The following is a 16,507-nucleotide window of genomic DNA, read 5'->3' on the forward strand; positions in this document are numbered from 1 at the left end:
CTGCATCCCCGGGCTCGCGTAGCGCGGCAGGCGGTGCGGAGGGTGCAGGGCGGGCGGGGAGGCGGGCTACTCGAGGCCGGGGATCGGTCGGAGCGGCGTAGGCCGCAGTAGGGGGTGCGGGGAGCCAGGGGGGTTTTTGAAGCTTTCGGGCGCCGGGAGGAGCGCCGGAGGGGGGTGAGACGGCCGCCGGGGCACAGCGGGAGGGTCGGGCGCGGCGCCTTTGCCCGGGAGGTGAAGGGCGGCGGGGGAGAACGGGGGCGGGGGGGCGGTAGGCCGCGGCACGGCCCGGCCCGGCCCGGCCCGGTCGCTCCGCTCTCCGCCCCGCCGGGCCCCCCGCGCCGGGCCCCGGGCCCAGAACGGGCCGAGCCCCGCCGCCGCCGGGGCCAGGCGGCTGGGGGGAAGTGGAGGGGGCGCCGCGGTTGGGGCCGCTCTTCCCCCCCACCCCCCCCAAGCCCCCCCGCCCCCCGCGCGGGGCGAGAGGGCCGCGGGACGGGGGGACGGGGGCGGCATTAATTTGCCGAAATGACTTTTAATGAGCGGTGCCGGGGTGGGGGGCACCCCCTCCCCCAGCCCGGTGCGGGGCCGCCGCGGTGGAGGCGGTGCCGGTCCCGCGGGGCTGCGCCGGCCGCGGCCTGGAAAGTTTCGCAGCGTTTTTGGGGTGCTTTACCCCCAACCGGCGCCGCCGGCCACCCCCCGCCCGCGGCCGTGGGGACGGTGCCGGCGGGGCGGGGGCACCTCAGAATGCGGCCGCAGGTTCCCCCCCGCCCGTCCCGTACCCCCTTTCCCCCCCGTCGGTGACCCCCTTCGGCCGGGCCGGCGGCTGCTGGATTGGCCGCGCAACTTTTTGGGAGGTAGCGGGGGGCGATTTTGGGGGTGCGGGGAAGCCCTCGGAGTGTCCCCCCCGCCCCCCAAGCTGCCGGCACGTGGGGCCCCGGGCCGGCCCCCGAGCGCGGAACCAGGGGCAGGGGTAGGGGCTGCCCGGGCAGCACCTTCGGTGCCGGGCACATGCCGGGGCCGGCGGCTGCCTGAGCCCGGCCGGGCCGGGGTCCCTCGGGCACCCCGCTGTCCCGGGACCCGTTAGCGGGACAGGAGCCACAGCCACTGGCACCTGAGCCCGGGGAGGGCAGCGCTCCGGTAGCCCCTACACGGCAGGGGCTGTGTCTGGCCCCCTCTCATGCCCCTGAGGGCTGGGGTCCCGCTAGGCTGGGGGGTCTGTGTGAGGTGCTGCTGCCCCCCAGGACTGAAAATGAAAGGATCCTTTTTTTCAGGGAAAAGAACGTCTGGTAGTTGTGAAGTGAGTGCACTGGAAGACCCACCATCGCACTTCACCCCGCACAGGTGAAATAGCTCCGGTTTCTAATGTGGGAGGTGGCACGTTTCGGTCAGATATTCCTTAATGTGTCTTTTAGGTCAAAACTATAATGGCTTTGTACAAGTAACCTCAAACGAATTTTAGAAGTGACAGTGACACTCACCTTAAAGCCTTATATTATACAATCTGAATAAAATACATAGAGTTACTTCTAACTTAGTTACTCGACAACGTGCGATGCAGGTTTACTTTAAGGCCTTTTAGTTTTTGAAGGTTGGGAGACTTAAAATTGACAAAATTAGGGCAATGCACTGTTCCCCTGTAGACAGGTGCCCTCCCCTATGGGCTCACCTGTAGTGGCAGTATTCCACGCTCAGGCCATACCCGCCAGGTACCACTGCTGATGGCTGAACTGGAGAGCTCGTGTTTTGTGTGAAGCTGTCACTTACAAACTGGTGACATTCAGCCTTTTGCATGAGCTGTTTGTAGTACATACAAAAGATCACACAAGTTTTATTAATTGTAAAGCTAAATTATTTACTGGAAGCAACGCTAAATTTATGTTCTGGGGGTTATTTTGATATTCAGTATTTTTGTGATGATTGATTGAATTTGTGTGTAGGATCTGATCCTACAGAACTGTGTGTACTGTGTTCTCATGGTCTGGTAAATCATCAGGAGGTACAAATTTATTTTAGGAACACACTGAAACTCCAATAGCTTATACCTGCTGAAAGGCTCCTCTGTGAGGAGCTCTATTGGTTTATTTATTGAGTATTCCTACTGAAGCAAGAATGATATTGTATTGTGAGAAAATAAGTTTATTTGTCTTTGTAGTATTGGGACTAAAAATAAGACAAAGGTATTTTGTTTAACCTCATCTGGAAAGGCAGGCTATGTGTTATTTGAATAAATAAAAGACTTGGACTTATTTTTTTTTTCCCAAGTACAGATGCAATTTGTGTTATGGTATGTTTAATCTCTGCTTTATCTCAGGATATTGCTTTTGGTATTTTGAGACGTTTCTAAAATACATTTCTGCCATGTTGCAATGTCATAAAGGGTCCATTTGTTGCTGTATCTGAAGGCTGCTCTTTGCAGCCCTGCTCATCCTGGCAAAACCCAGGCCTGTTTATAACTACATTGAAATAACCATGCGTGACAACCTCCCTGTGAGGATGTGATAGCAGGACTGGGGCCTGGAGACCTGCTCAAATAGAGAAATCCTTGTTCAAAAAACTTTCAAGATACAGAGCCCATCTTGAACCTTAGGTCAGGAATAGCCATGTTTAGGAAATTAGTTTTTGAAATCTGTAGGAATGTACTCTTGACAGTAGTTACACATTTTCCTACGTAAGTTCTTTTTTCTTTACAAATCCTCTGAAGTTTCTAAAATTTGTAGAGTCTTAACTGTTTGTTGTTTTTTAGGGTTTGGGCTATCTTTATCAGGTTTTCTCTAAGATACTATGAAGTATAGATGAGTGAACCAGCTGAAATTAAAATTCCTGTTTAAGTTCATGTGGTGTAGGAAAACAAAAAGAACCTGTTCAGTTTGTGAGGGGAGACTTCTTATTTTCCTCCTCATAATTATGTTTTCTGCTCTTGATTGTAACCAGTTACAAGTCTGTAAGTTCTGTAGCTGTTGCTATTATTAGGAATAATGCTTAAGTTTAATTCTGTATTTATTGTGTTATATTCTAAAACATAATCCGTTTTCCCAGTGTTGCCTAAAACATTCTGCTGCTTTTCTGTTAATATATTGGACATCCTTATGCAATGTAAACTGCCTTTTGCCAGAACTGAAGTAATAAGCTTTCTAAAAAGGCAGAATGAGGGCAATATTGCTTCTTTCTTCCCAGGTACATCTTAACATATGAAAAAAAGTAGTCCAAAATACGATTCCAGGTGGTATCTAAAAATATCTTGTAAGATCTTAGCATGTTGAATGCCTTGATCTGTCAGGGCACCTGCATGTGTGTTGCAGTACCTGCACTTCAGAGGCCTTCCTGAGTAAGGACTGTACTCTAGTTAATGAAAGCGTTCTGTACAGGAACTCTTGTAGCTGATGTGCGTTGCTTCCCAGTGTCCTCTGTCTCAATTTGAGTGCTTTTACTGACAAAAAGACTCTTGTTTCCACAATTACAGCATTCTTGGTTTGCTAGCTGAGTGTAGTAGAGAATGGAGCTGTTAAAAGACTAGAACTAAGCCAAACTTATGGTTAGATCACAGCACGTGGACAGAAGTTACAACTTTGTGGTGTTGATGTTGATCACAATTAGATGTAGTACAGCTTCTCTTGATAGAATAAAACATTTCAAATAGAGGTATTACTTGCTATGAAATAGAGAAAATGAATGTTTTAGATTCGTACTTAGAAGTATACTGCTTACTAACACCAATTGAAAAGTTTTGCTATAAAATAGCTTTAAGTGCCTGTCTTTTTTGTCATGAGCTTTGTGGCTTCTGTTCATCTTGGAGCGGATGAAATTCCATGTTTCCAAACATCATGCACTCCGTTTGCTTGCTCAGTTTCAGGAAATGGGTCTGACAGTGACAGGCACTTGTTCTTTCTTGGTCAAGAGGAAATGACAAAACTACTATTTATGTTATTTGTGCTTGTGGAGAAGCTGAGATTCTTGTAGATCCATGTTCTACTTCTGGCCCCAAGCTGATGGTTTTGGGAACCTATGGAGATGTCATGAGCACACCAAGCAATTTAACATGAAATTTAGGCTAGTATTAGCAAATGCAAACAACACAGTAAAGACCTCTGTAGTTGTGGATTTTGTTTGGATGCAGTGTGTGAAGCTCTGAGCTCAGTCCTCTTAATTATACATCTTTTAACCACCAGCATATAATTGCCTTGCAATTTACAATGCATTTGGGGATTCCATTGCCTAAAAGGGTCTTACGTACATTGAATGTCAAGTTCTGAGCATATGTTTAAGAATGTTTCAACCCACATGATTTAAAATACTCTAATATTTTCAGCACAGCATTTGCGCAAAATTACCGATCTGAGTTTGAGGCTCTGGTGCTTTGGGTTTACTGTTAGTGAGTAAGCCATTGCCTTCCCTGTGGATTACTCACAGTGTCAGGTACCAGATTTCTGTATGACATAATGCTGCTACTTGGGTATGGTTGTATTAAAGCTCATCCTCCAAAGTTTGCTGCTACACTGTTTTCCAGCCTCTCTGAAGGAGTGTTTAACTCTTTTGGAAGAAAGTGTGTGGAGTGCAGAGCTACAACTGTGTTGTCTTTGGAGCTGATGTGCACTGCAAGAGAGCTGATTATGCCTGTACTGCAAAGCCAGTGCTAAAAGCAAGTTGGAAGCTGGCTTCTTCCAGAGGGTGATAGTAGGTGTTGGCAGTTGGACAGGTGTGTTCCTGTGTGTATTGAAATCTTCCATTTCTCTTTTTGCAGTCACTGTGCAAACCACCTTCAGTTATCTTATGGACAACCAGTGGCTGCACTCAGCAGGACAAATAGCTCTGCTCTTAAGTGCTGATGTCTCAGAGTGTGACTTTGCTCTGTGTCCTGCCTGTCCTTGCTATAAAGCCTTGCTGGGGTGCTAAGTTTGTTACTCTTCTTCACACTTCCAGATAGGACTTTAGCCAGAGGGAGGAGATTTTATTCCTGTCAGCTGCTCAAGAATAAAAAATGGGATAAAGGGAGAAGTGAATGTGTTATGAAGTTACAAATATTAGTGATAAACTTTTAAGAATGTGAAAAATACCCTGCTGGGTCAGATTACCTTGGATCCAACCTAATGTTCTGTCCAGGGCAGTAGGAATAAGTGATGCTACTTAGGAAGGGCATTAAAGCCCAGACACTTTTTTTGTGCTTTCTTCTCTTACTCCTCCACCACTCATATTTGTTTAAATGGTCATGCTAGAGAGTGCATCACTTATGTCCCCATTGTCCATGAACTTCTCTATTGCCTTTTTGAACCTGATGGTAGTGTCTGCCTCCATAGTCTCATGTGACTGCAAGCTCCAGCAGTTCACTGCCTGTGAATAGTAAAAATGAAGAAATACTTCTTTGATATGTTTTGAGTCAATCTCTTACTGACTTCATCAGGTACCTCTAGCTGCAATGTTTTGTGATCTGGTATGGCTGCTTTGTATTTACCTTATTCCCTACCATGATTTTTTATTTCACAAGGGCATGCATTTTTGGATTCCCTTCTGTTCTTTGCCCTGTTGTTTCTTAGTAGCTCAGAATCTTTTATTTAGAATCAGTTGTTTGAGGAAAATCTAGGTTCCTCAAGAAGCAGCTTCTGGTTTCTCATTCACGGGTTGTGGCTAAAGTTAGTTTGAGCACATGCAGGCAGAATTTTTTTTTTCCTGTTGAACCTTCCTACATCTTCAATGTAGAGTATAAATGCAAAACCGAAAACAGCTTCCAGAGAGTTTTGTATTCTGATATTTTTATAGTGAAGTACAGCTGCTTAAGCATTTGCTTTTTCCAGGGGAAGTCCGTGTTTCTGTCATCTCTTACTGAATCCTGTGGGACAAAAATAATTTCTCCCCCACCCACTATTTAGCTAAGTGTAGTTTCATTTCTTCTCAGTTAAGTGACATGTGCCTATTTCATGCTTGTGCTACTTTTTACGTAGCAGCAAAAAGCTCTGATAAGAACTCCTGTAAATTGTTAAAAACAAAACACTGCATTAGATTAAATCAGAATGAAGAGATTTAAGTGTCTTCGCTATTTTTATATATATATTTATACACACACACTCTCTCTCTTATATGGTATGCCATGGAAGTAAAAAAAAAAAAGCTCTTCTTAGATTAAGTCCAACTTCAGTCTCTGTTCCTGGCAATGTATCCACATAGTGACATGTCTTTTGGGGAGTCTGTTTAAGAATTTACCAATAAAGATATAATTGCAAGTTTGAGAAAATTGCTGTGTTGTTTTTTTACTATAACATTGGTTGGCTACCATATTTCTTGGCTGTCTTGTTCCTTGCTCTGTACTTGGAGTAATTGATTACTGTCAGGATTTTTAACATGGCTATTTTTGCATGAGCTTCTTTTAGTGTATGTATGGACCCAAAAACTCACGTTCATGCTCGTTGGTTTCCCTGGGGATTATTGTCAGTATTTTTGTGTGAGTGTTTCAAATGGCATTGCTCTTGTGCCCTGTATCTCTCAGACAAATGAGAAGTGAAATACTGTGCCTGCCTTGACACAGTCAAGTAAAATGCAAAAATAAGACTTAATTATGAGTTAAATCCAAAAATAAGACTGTGGCCACAAGAATAAATCTAGGATTAGTGGCTGGGAACTGTGGAGCAGTTTCCTTACAGAAGCTTAACGGAGGCACACAAGGTATGCATTTCTCACTGTTTACTTTGGAACTATCCTAAGGAGCTCTTTCTTTGGTCTATTGCCTGCTAACCTTCAGAAAAGAAATACAGCTGGGTTGTACAAAAGAGGAGAAAATTAGTGATCCATCAGAAACTCTGCAAAGCACGATAGTGGTAGTTTAAAAGAAGGTGATAAATAAACCAGAAGAAAATAGAGAGCAACATGTGGGTCACTCCGTCTGCAAGATACACTTGGTCTTTCAAGTTTTATGTCCAGTATGCCGCCTAATCCAGGCTTTGATAAACTGAGAGAAGCAGACTCTCCAGCAAAAGGCTTTCTGTCAGTGTTGTGTGTGTGGGTCACAAGTAGTTGAGACTCATTTGATTACTTTTGCTGCCATAGTAATAGAGGAGTCCATCTCTCAAGCACATGGGATGCAAACACTGACCACAGCTCCTGTATGGTCATCGTGTTCCCATGGGATTTATGTGTTTCCTTCATGTTGTTGCTGAATACTGGAGGATGTATCAGTATCTGCCTGAGCCAAGGTGACTGAAAGGAATGTTCGGTCCTTAACATGCTAAAGAGATTGTTTGTTCCCTTTTCCCGTTCTGTCTTTTTGAAGCAAACAGTCAACAGTGAACTTTCTTGTTCTTAAGACTGACATGTTGTAGAAAAGTTGGGAAAAGTGATTGAAATTGGTCCAGGTGACTGTGTGTATGTTGTGGCTCTCTGGTGTAAGCAAAGCATGATGCTCCTGCCTCTGGGGCTGGTCGCTTCCCAGTGTGCTTGGAAAGGGAAAATGTGTATCAAGAGGAAATACAAAGTTACCATTGTTGTCAAATGATTGTTCAGGTTGCTTGCAGTAGTTACAATCTATAGCACCTGTCTCCATTCGTATGCTCGGTAATGCGGTGTGTGTGCATGTACAGCTGTTCCAAGAATTTTAAGTGTGTTTTTAAGTCTTTTAATACTCTTCAGTCTTTCTGCATCTACAGCTAGATATATGCTAATGAAGGTCAGATTTATGTTGTTTACTCTGTGGGATAGGATGTTTTGTTTTGCCCTAGTGACTTAAAATTGGTTTTCTAGATCCCCCAGTGCCGTAGTGCTTTGTCATTTTCTCATGGTACTTTTTTTACAGCAGAAAGTGGAGGCTTGTACCTTTACAAGAGGAAAGCGCATCTTTCCCTCAAAGTCTTTGTTGGTTTCCTCCTTGCAATTCTGTTCTTGCCATGTTGGGCCTCAGGAACAAGTAATTTCATTGAGGTGGTAATCTGTACATTTGTCATGTGCCTCTAATTTGTTACATATTTCCTGAATATCATCTCTATGAATATTCCTTTCCTTGGTGTACAACACATATGAAACTGAACTGAGTGCCCAAAAGAGTTCATTCCAGTGCTTCAGGATGACCTTCCTGAATAAAAGCTACCTTTTGCAGGTTAAGCTTAGTGTATCGCAGTAGCTGCAGAATATATGTACTGTTAATTTTTTTGACACTACTTTGGGATGGTTTGGGAGTTTTGTTTGGTTTTTTTAAAAGATTATTGCCAAAGACCTCCATAATCTTGGGATATGAAAAAGTACCTTACAACTGCATGGATTTGCACTGTAGGAACCTGCTTTGGGAACTGTAGGAACCACTGTAGGACCCCAGCCTCTTGCTGATTTGGCATTTCAGCCCTTCTGGCATTCATGGGAGTACTGACTGGTATTAATGCCTGCATTTCCCTAAAATAGGAACACTGAGGTAGGATAAACTTTGAAGAATCATGATGACCTCAGGTAGGACTGCACATGGATGCTTGCAGAAATTGTAAGCAGCTACAAAATCTGAAAGACTGGTCATCAGGTGTGGTAAAGAAAGCTTTTCTTAAAAAAAGCGTTGTTGCCCTGATGGGCAAAGTAATTTTGCAGAGCAAAGACAGTCTGTGGTGGTTTTGTAAACAAAGATACCTTGAAGTAAACCCTCTGCAATCAAATGGGTTAATCATCTTTCAGCTTGATTTATGAAAGCAGGTGATCTAATCTGACACTTAACCTTTTTCAACTTGTTTCTAATCACTTTCTGGTAGATGAGTGAAGTTCTGTTAAAATTATTTAAGTGTGGTGGCAGTAGAATTTTCTTTCCCCCAGTAATTTCTTTAATGTTTTCCAAGATCTGTGACTACTGATTGAAAACTGTTGTGCTGTTGTTTTATTGGATGGTAGCTGAACCACGGGCTTGGTGACTACGTGTGCCTGTTTACTTACTGTAGTAATATCTGTTTTATTTTGACTGACAGTGACCCTTTTGATGTTTTCCTTAGACAATCTGCTTCATCTTGGTTCATCATCATTCCAAGATAGTGGTGTCCTTGGGGCTCTCTCTTAACACTGACATGGTACAGAAGATTTAAAATCAGGTATTGTTTTAGATCCTTCTTTCTGGCCTGAATGAAACACACAACCTAGAACTGAATGCAGTTTTTCTTCCCTTATGTGATTTGTCTCAATATTTTGGTTCTTTCAGCTGATGTTCACAAGGAATAGAGTCACGTGATGTATGAAGGCAAACACATACACTTCTCTGAGGTTGACAATAAGCCCTTGTGCTCGTATAGCCCCAAACTGTGCAAGCAGAGGCGACTTAACGGCTACGCCTTCTGCATCAGACACGTTCTGGAGGACAAGACTGCCCCCTTCAAGCAATGTGAATATGTGGCCAAGTACAACAGCCAACGCTGCACCAACCCCATCCCCAAGTCTGAGGACCGTAGGTGAGTTGTGCTTTCCTCTCTGCAAAGTGGGAAGCGGCTGGGACGTTTTATTTAAGTTGCTGCCTGGTTTCAGGATGAGGGAGGGACTGGTCAGAGTGAATTGTATTCCAGGATGTTCCTTTGAGAATTTTGTTTTAAGACCAGTAAACTTTATTTTGTTTTCTGTGGGAGTCAAGTACTCAGTGAGAGGGCAGTGACTTAATCCAAAGGAAGTTTATGGGGGAGTTCACTGCTTTTCACAAATTCACTATAAACTGTGGATCAAACCTGCTGCACAATATCAGCTGTTCTAACTCATTTGCTTTGTCACTCACAGTTCATGTTCTCCAAAAGGCCTGCTTGTTTAGCCAGCAGTACCAAAAGCACAGTTCCATCTGCTTTTTCAGGACAAGTAGTTGAAAATGCTTATATTCTGGACACAAGGGGCAGTGACACGTAGGGACAAATCCAGAATTACAATTCAGTATTGGTGATTTGGTACTGATCTCTAGTATTGTTTTACTGGAATAAGATAAATATTAGTTGATAACAGATGAGCCAGCTGGGAAAGCGCCACATACTCCTTTTCTTCTTTGCTTCCCTTATTTCTCTCCCCCTCCCTCCCCAAATGAAGATGCCCAGAGTGCCTGGGTATTAAATTCCTAGCAAAATATAGTCCTTGAACTTGTTGAGAGTTGGGAATTAAAAGCAGATTTCCTGAATTGCAGCCCATACTGTAACCACAAGGGCATTCTTCCTTGCTCCTTAAGACTTCCTGAACACCAGTCTCATTGGTGCTGCTCGGGCTGAAGTAGCAGAATTTGTCTAATCTGGTCTGCCATCAATATATGACTATTTTTCAGAGTTGTCATTGCAGGTTTTGCCATCAATGCAGTGTTTAATTAACATGTATGTTAACTATCTGAGGCTTGTTCTTGTAGAAATGCTTTTTAAAACCTAAAATATGAATAAAATGTGCCAAAAAATTCAAGCCACTATTCACTGACCTTTCACATTATTAGCTGCCATTCACTAACCTTTTGCATTATTAGTGGTGTTCCCACTGTACCCTACATATAACTTCCTTCTCAGCTCACAGCTCCCTCTCTTGTCTGAAACAACAGTTGGACTGTGCTCTAAATTAACTTGCACTTCACCTGCCATTTCAGCTGAGGAGACTGATGAAGTGAGAAAAAAACATGAATGTTTGTCAAAAGCTGTAGGGCAAATGCTCAAATGGCACAAGATGAATAACTTGAAGCTGTAATTTGACAGTCAGTGAGTGTTTCTTTGCTACTGTACAATTGAGGCTCTTTGGAAATAAGCTCACAGAAATGATCATAGAAATTGTGAGCACAAATGGTATGCTGTAATTTCAGATGCAAGTGCTGACTGAAACCGTTCCTGTTTACCAGGGGTCATACTAAAAAACAATAGAAGTAATAGTACTTAATGACACTTTTTTATGTCTCATATGTTCCCATGGAATTTGTGATTTTTCTTTACACCTTGAATTGAGTTCACACTTTGTTCTTTTTGATTTTTCTCAAGTTAAAGTGAAGTGTGGTCATGACATCTGGTGTATGTTATATTAGAATAATTCAGTTGCATGTCGAGTGTCACATTACAGTACTTGAAGAGGACAGCAGGTGTCTGAAAGAGAAAATAAACTTTTAATTTCAAATGAGAGGATGTGATAGTTGAAAGAATATTTTAGAAGACTGGTTCTGGGGCAGAGTTTAATTTTAACAATAACATTTAATGAATGCTAGTGATAAGACTGAGGCTGTTCTAAACTTCTTTTTGGCAGGCAAACCTGTATCTGTTTCTTAGAAGACTTTTTTCACACTCTGTTCAATATAAAGATGTTTGTAGTGTCTGAGTTCTTCACTCATAGCTTTTCATTTCTGTGTACAGAATTACTGTCAGATGGTCATTTTGTCACAGTTTTAGACATGGAACTGTACAGGATCAGAAGCAGGCTGTATGATGCTCTGACAGCTATCTTCTTTTATACTTTTAGAAATTGTTAAAAAAAAGTATTTCAAGATGATGCATGCATTATATGCCAAAAGCTTCATAGTCTGTCCACAGATAATTAAGAAGAATTATCACTTGACCCCAGACAAATGAGATGCTACTGGCCACAAAGATGGTTAATATGATGCCATATTATTACATTTCTTATTGACCATTAACATTCTACAAATTAAATCTATTAATATATGTGACTTCATTGCCTCATTTGAAGTCTGATTTTTCTATTCACTATATTTTTTAGAGAATATGTATATGTGGGATGATACACACATGGGTTTTATATCTCTCTTTTCTCTGAAGACATCTCCTACTTATTTCTTAACCAGATACACACAAAGATAATGAAATGCAACTTGATTTCTAAATATAGGTTTACTACAATATAGTTGAGTTAAACACTATTTTGTCTCTATTTCTTCTCACTTAAGAGAATTGTTAAATTCTTTGTTAATATACAAGCTGCTCCCCAGTTTGTATGTGTCTTTTTTTAAGTAAGAGATGACAATTGATACCAAACTGGGGTGTACTAAGAAGCAGAATGCATTTGTAGGTAGAAAACCTGACTGTCTAAATTCTTGCCTTCCCAGTGGATGCAGGAAACAGTCCAGCTGAATTCTTCAGAGCCCATCACGTTTTGTGTGCTTCATGTTATGATAATTTTAATAGATATCAACCCACCATATTTGTGGACTTAATTTGACATTACCTGCACAGAATAAGTGCCTTTGGTGCTGATTGAGGAAGGGGAAAACCCCCTGAATTAGTTACTTATTGTGATACTGTCAGCTGAGCATAACTCACAGACAACTCACACTCAGTGACAAACTGAGCCTCTAAGACAGGCTTGTTGGAATTGGCTCTTGCAGGGCCAGCTTGACCCTAATGGGCTTTGTGCTCAGAGCTATGTGAAAAGCACTGTGCTACTTGCAGGTTCAGTTCCTGTCTCCCCAGTAACCTGACTTCGATGGGCTTGAACTGCTAATGCAGACTCTGCAGCACTGTGTGAAGTCAGAGCCACTTTAGCTCAGGGCTGACTGAGAAGCCATCCTGGAATGTGCAGGATGAGGAAATGTGGGTCCATGCCCTCCTGGCTGAGTGCAGGGCTAGCAAGAGCATGACATGGTGAAGGCTGAAGTGGTGCTGGTGAGAGCTGTGCCTAGCCAAAACTGCTTGTGTGCAGTGTGCTTTACCCAGACAAGACTGAACTGCTCTTCCTGCTTTCTTCTTGCTCCTGTTAGTCCAAGGTGGAACAGCCTTGGTTACACTGGAGGACAGGGAGTTGGCAGAGTCTAAAGCACAGAGCCAAGCCAGTGTGTACTGGAATCTGAATGTTGCAGCCTGGCATCTGTGGGTTTGTGTCCAGCGGAGCCAGTTGGCTCTCAGTGAGGCAGTATGGTCAGCTGTAAGAGCCAAAGCTTTATTCTCTGCCATATAAAAATGATTCTCTTAGAGTTAAATGAACAAGACAAACCCTTACTAGCCTAAAACTCAGAGAATTTTAGCAAACTTATTACCTTTCCACAGACTTATTCACCTTTTCTATTGATTTTCTTACTGTTTTTGCAATGAAAACAGAGTATGCAGTTCTACCTCCTCACATCAGCACAAGCACAAGATGACAGTAATTTAAGTTCTGGACAATATAAGGGAAGCATTTGTGTTGAGCAGAACACTCGTTTTATTGGCATAAGAGGGAAAAAAATTCCCTTGTGTTTGTTTAGTCTGTTTATTGTTTTTTTTTCTTCTGCCATACTAAAAGTGCTGTGGTAACTGTTCAAACAACATATTTTAAAAGGGCTTAATTTTAAATATGGAAACAGTGCTTGTTGACTTTAAGGGAAGCTTTATTGAGCCCTCTATTATATAATTTTATTTTTAGAAGTGCATCTCTCAGTATGAATTTACAGTATTCCAGTGTGTTCTAATAAGGACTGCACAAGTTGTTGGCTTTTAGCTTGCCTCATCTAGGTTTATTTTTTACTTACAACATAATGTAATGATGAAATTATTTAGGCAATAATAAGTAGCAGTGCTTTTCAGTGTTTTCTGATTTGTGAAACCTTAGGAGTGTGGGTCTTGAAAGAAGCTGTACATATATGGAGACCATTCAACAGCATATATGAATTTGCTTTCTCTTTTTTCCCTTTTAAGGACCCTTTAGAGCTGTTCACGCATTGTTTCTTTAGAAATGGGTCGACAAGTTAAAAGTGATTAAACTGAAGTGCTAAACCTTTTTGAGGGGTTGTTTTGGGCTTTTCTGCCATGTTTTGCTCCATGAAGACCAGAATAATATCATTTTAACCTATTTTTCCAAAAAAAACCTTACTGTTCTCAGATTCATACTGATCTGATTTTAAAAAATAGCTTCATGGTGTTCTATTCAATATCTTGTCTATAATTACCTTGATGCAGACATCACTCTTTCCTTATATCTTTGGTCATCTATAAGCTGTAAATTATAGATGGGATTCTGCAAGGGCAAATTTTCATTGTTGATGGGTTCTACAGAGGCAGGAGTGTCTGCTTGTGGTGTACAGGGAAAGGATCACGTCATGGTTCCTAAATTTCTGTCACATACTGATTCCAATCAAACAAAAGTTAATTGCTTACTTTTTAGTATTTCATCTGTGGCATGAATTGTAATTATTTTTACTTTTGTGATAGATATCAAAGACCTTCTTGCTTTCTTTTTTTTAACAGCATGACTTTGAAAGTTTTTCATATTAGAAGAACTTAAAATCTGTGCTTTTGGATTGTATTTATACATATTTCTGGCATTGTGTGAATGTTTTCTAGCAGCAAAGAGTTTGTTTTAAGATAGATTTTTATTGAAGAATATTCAGCTAATCATCTGGCTTTCAAATTCATCATGTTAAACTACTAAAACAGAATTTAAGTATTTATGCTACTTGTTCAGTAAGTGGAAATAGTGGTCTTTCATAGCAGCTAGATATGTACTGAGATTGCCCTTATAAGAAACTGCTCCCTACTACAGTGGAATTCATAATAATAATAATAATAATAATGTGTGCATTGATGAAAATGTTAACTACTTCCACTGAAAGAATGAGCAAATGAAAGGAAGTACTTTTCAATGTACTTTTTCTTAGGAGCTTTTGAACTGATCAGTTAATGGCTTGCATTCTTGCTAATTTTTGTATCAGACTGTTCATTTGTTTTGTTCACTTTGGATTTTGACTGTTTACCCTATTAGAGAGTTAGGATTTTGAATGACTGTATGTGATTTTCCTATGGATAACGAATGAAGAATATTATATCTTAAGATTAGGAATAGTTGCTTGTGTAAGTTGTTTTCCTGCTGGTTTGGGAGCACCACAGTTATCTGTTGTCTTAGAAGTTGTGTACAATTCTTATAAAACCTCTTCTGTTTATATTTGCTTGAAATGTGTCTGTGAGTTTTTCCTAAGTGATTGGAAAGTGATCTTGCCTTCAGATTTTACTTAGGGAAGTTAAGTTAATAACTGACTGCTCTTACTTTTCAAAGGTACTGCAACAGCCACCTGCAGGTACTTGGCTTTATACCGAAAAAGGAGAGGAAGAAAAAGAATGATCCCATAGAGGAGGTAAAGGTCAGGCATCAGATGGATGCTATGGCCTTTGGTCTGACAGTGCCCACCCTGGCCTTGAAGATGCCCAATGGACTGGATGGGATGTCCCTCTCCCCTCCAGGGGCAAGGCTTCCTCTCCACTACCTGGAGGCAGAATTAGAAGACCCCTTTGCTTTCAATGAGGAGGATGATGACCTAAAGAAAGGGGCAACAGTGAAGAAAAAGTTGCAGAGCAAGTTGGCTCACAACCGGCAGCGCCAGAGAGAGACAGAGATTTTAAAAGTTCGCCAAGAGCACTTTAGCCCCATTCCTGCACCTTTGCAGCAGCAGCCTCTGCAGCAGCAGCAGCAGCACTCCCATCTGCCACCTTCATCAGCTTCGTTAAAGCCGACAGGGCTACCGCAGGGCATAGTCTGCAAGTCACCTCAACCTCTGAACACCAGCCTACCAATGCAGGGAGTGGCACCCACCACACACACTATAGCACAAGCGCGGCAGTTGTCCAACAAGAGACCTCTGCCTCTCCTGCCACCCGCCAGGGCTCCTGGCACGGACCCGCCACGGACTGACCGGGTCCTCATGAAAGCCACAGCCTTCCCTCCGCACTCGTCCTGCATGAGCCGGCTCCAGAGACTGGTGAAACTGTGCACTCGAAAACAGCAGCTGGACACTGATCTGTTTCCTCACTTAGGTGAGTAGGTCACAGATGCACTGCAGCCGTGTTTTAACCTGGAAGCAAAAGACTGAATGGGAATGTCTTCCTAGCCCTGTCCTGAATTCCTGTGCGGTCCTTACAAAATAATCCTGAGCTAGGTAATCTCTTGGCATTTTGTTTAGCTCTGTTGTCTATGAAGGGAATGCCTGGACCCATCCCAAATGGTTTATGGCATTTTGGTTGTTTATTCTTCTTAACGTTCTGTTAACCGTTTGAGAAACCAAACTGAGGTGTTGAAAACATTGTTTGGGTTATAGAGACCTCACAATAGAAGGTTTGCAACTTGAATAGTAAATGTGACACTAGCAGTACCTACATGAGTGGACAATGGTAGATTGAAACATTAGGTGTGTGATAAGTGCACGTGACATAATGAATATAAGTGAAAGTTTGGCAATTTGACCCATCAATCTCTGCATATTTGAAATTCCAGTTGACTTAATTGGAAAATTGGAACACATGAGAGTTTTTCTTGACTGGGCCCTATTTATGTCTATGGATGAACAAAAGGAAAAGACCACTTCAGGAGAGCAGCATTGTTACAGAAAATAGTTGGAAGGGTGAAGTCTTGTCTCCATACCATGCAGAAATATTCTGCCCCTTACATATAATGATCAGTAGCTGCTTATGAAAATATGGGCAAATATGGCCAAATTGGTGTTATGATAATAGTGCTCTGCAAGCTTTGAAAAGGCAACTGACCTTATGGCTCATTTGTCTCATTGTGAATATAGACCTAGGCACACCTATCTGTCCTTTTTATCTTCCTCACTCTCCCAAGTTACTTTTCTGCTTAGTTTTAGATTGTACATTTC

General features: G+C 42.2%; 1 protein-coding gene across 7 annotated transcripts in view; it reads left to right on the top strand.

The window, feature by feature from the left end:
• INO80D (INO80 complex subunit D) overlaps positions 1 to 16,507 on the top strand; it is a 46,233-nt gene that overhangs the window by 420 nt on the left and 29,306 nt on the right. For 5 of the 7 annotated variants that reach the window (XM_074548309.1, XM_026791659.2, XM_005484148.4 and 2 more), the window contains exons 2-5: positions 1,269 to 1,338; positions 8,940 to 9,035; positions 9,143 to 9,389; positions 14,914 to 15,668. In XM_074548309.1, the coding sequence (XP_074404410.1) occupies positions 9,172 to 9,389; positions 14,914 to 15,668 (973 nt within the window). In that variant the 5' untranslated portion in view covers positions 1,269 to 1,338; positions 8,940 to 9,035; positions 9,143 to 9,171. Of the gene's footprint in view, positions 1 to 139; positions 175 to 284; positions 852 to 1,268; positions 1,339 to 8,939; positions 9,036 to 9,142; positions 9,390 to 14,913; positions 15,669 to 16,507 lie in introns of those variants that run through there. The other 2 variants (XM_074548311.1, XM_074548310.1) reach the window with 2 other exon arrangements.

The sequence above is a fragment of the Zonotrichia albicollis genome, chromosome 10, assembly GCF_047830755.1.
Source record: "Zonotrichia albicollis isolate bZonAlb1 chromosome 10, bZonAlb1.hap1, whole genome shotgun sequence".
Taxonomy (NCBI): Eukaryota; Metazoa; Chordata; class Aves; order Passeriformes; family Passerellidae; genus Zonotrichia; species Zonotrichia albicollis.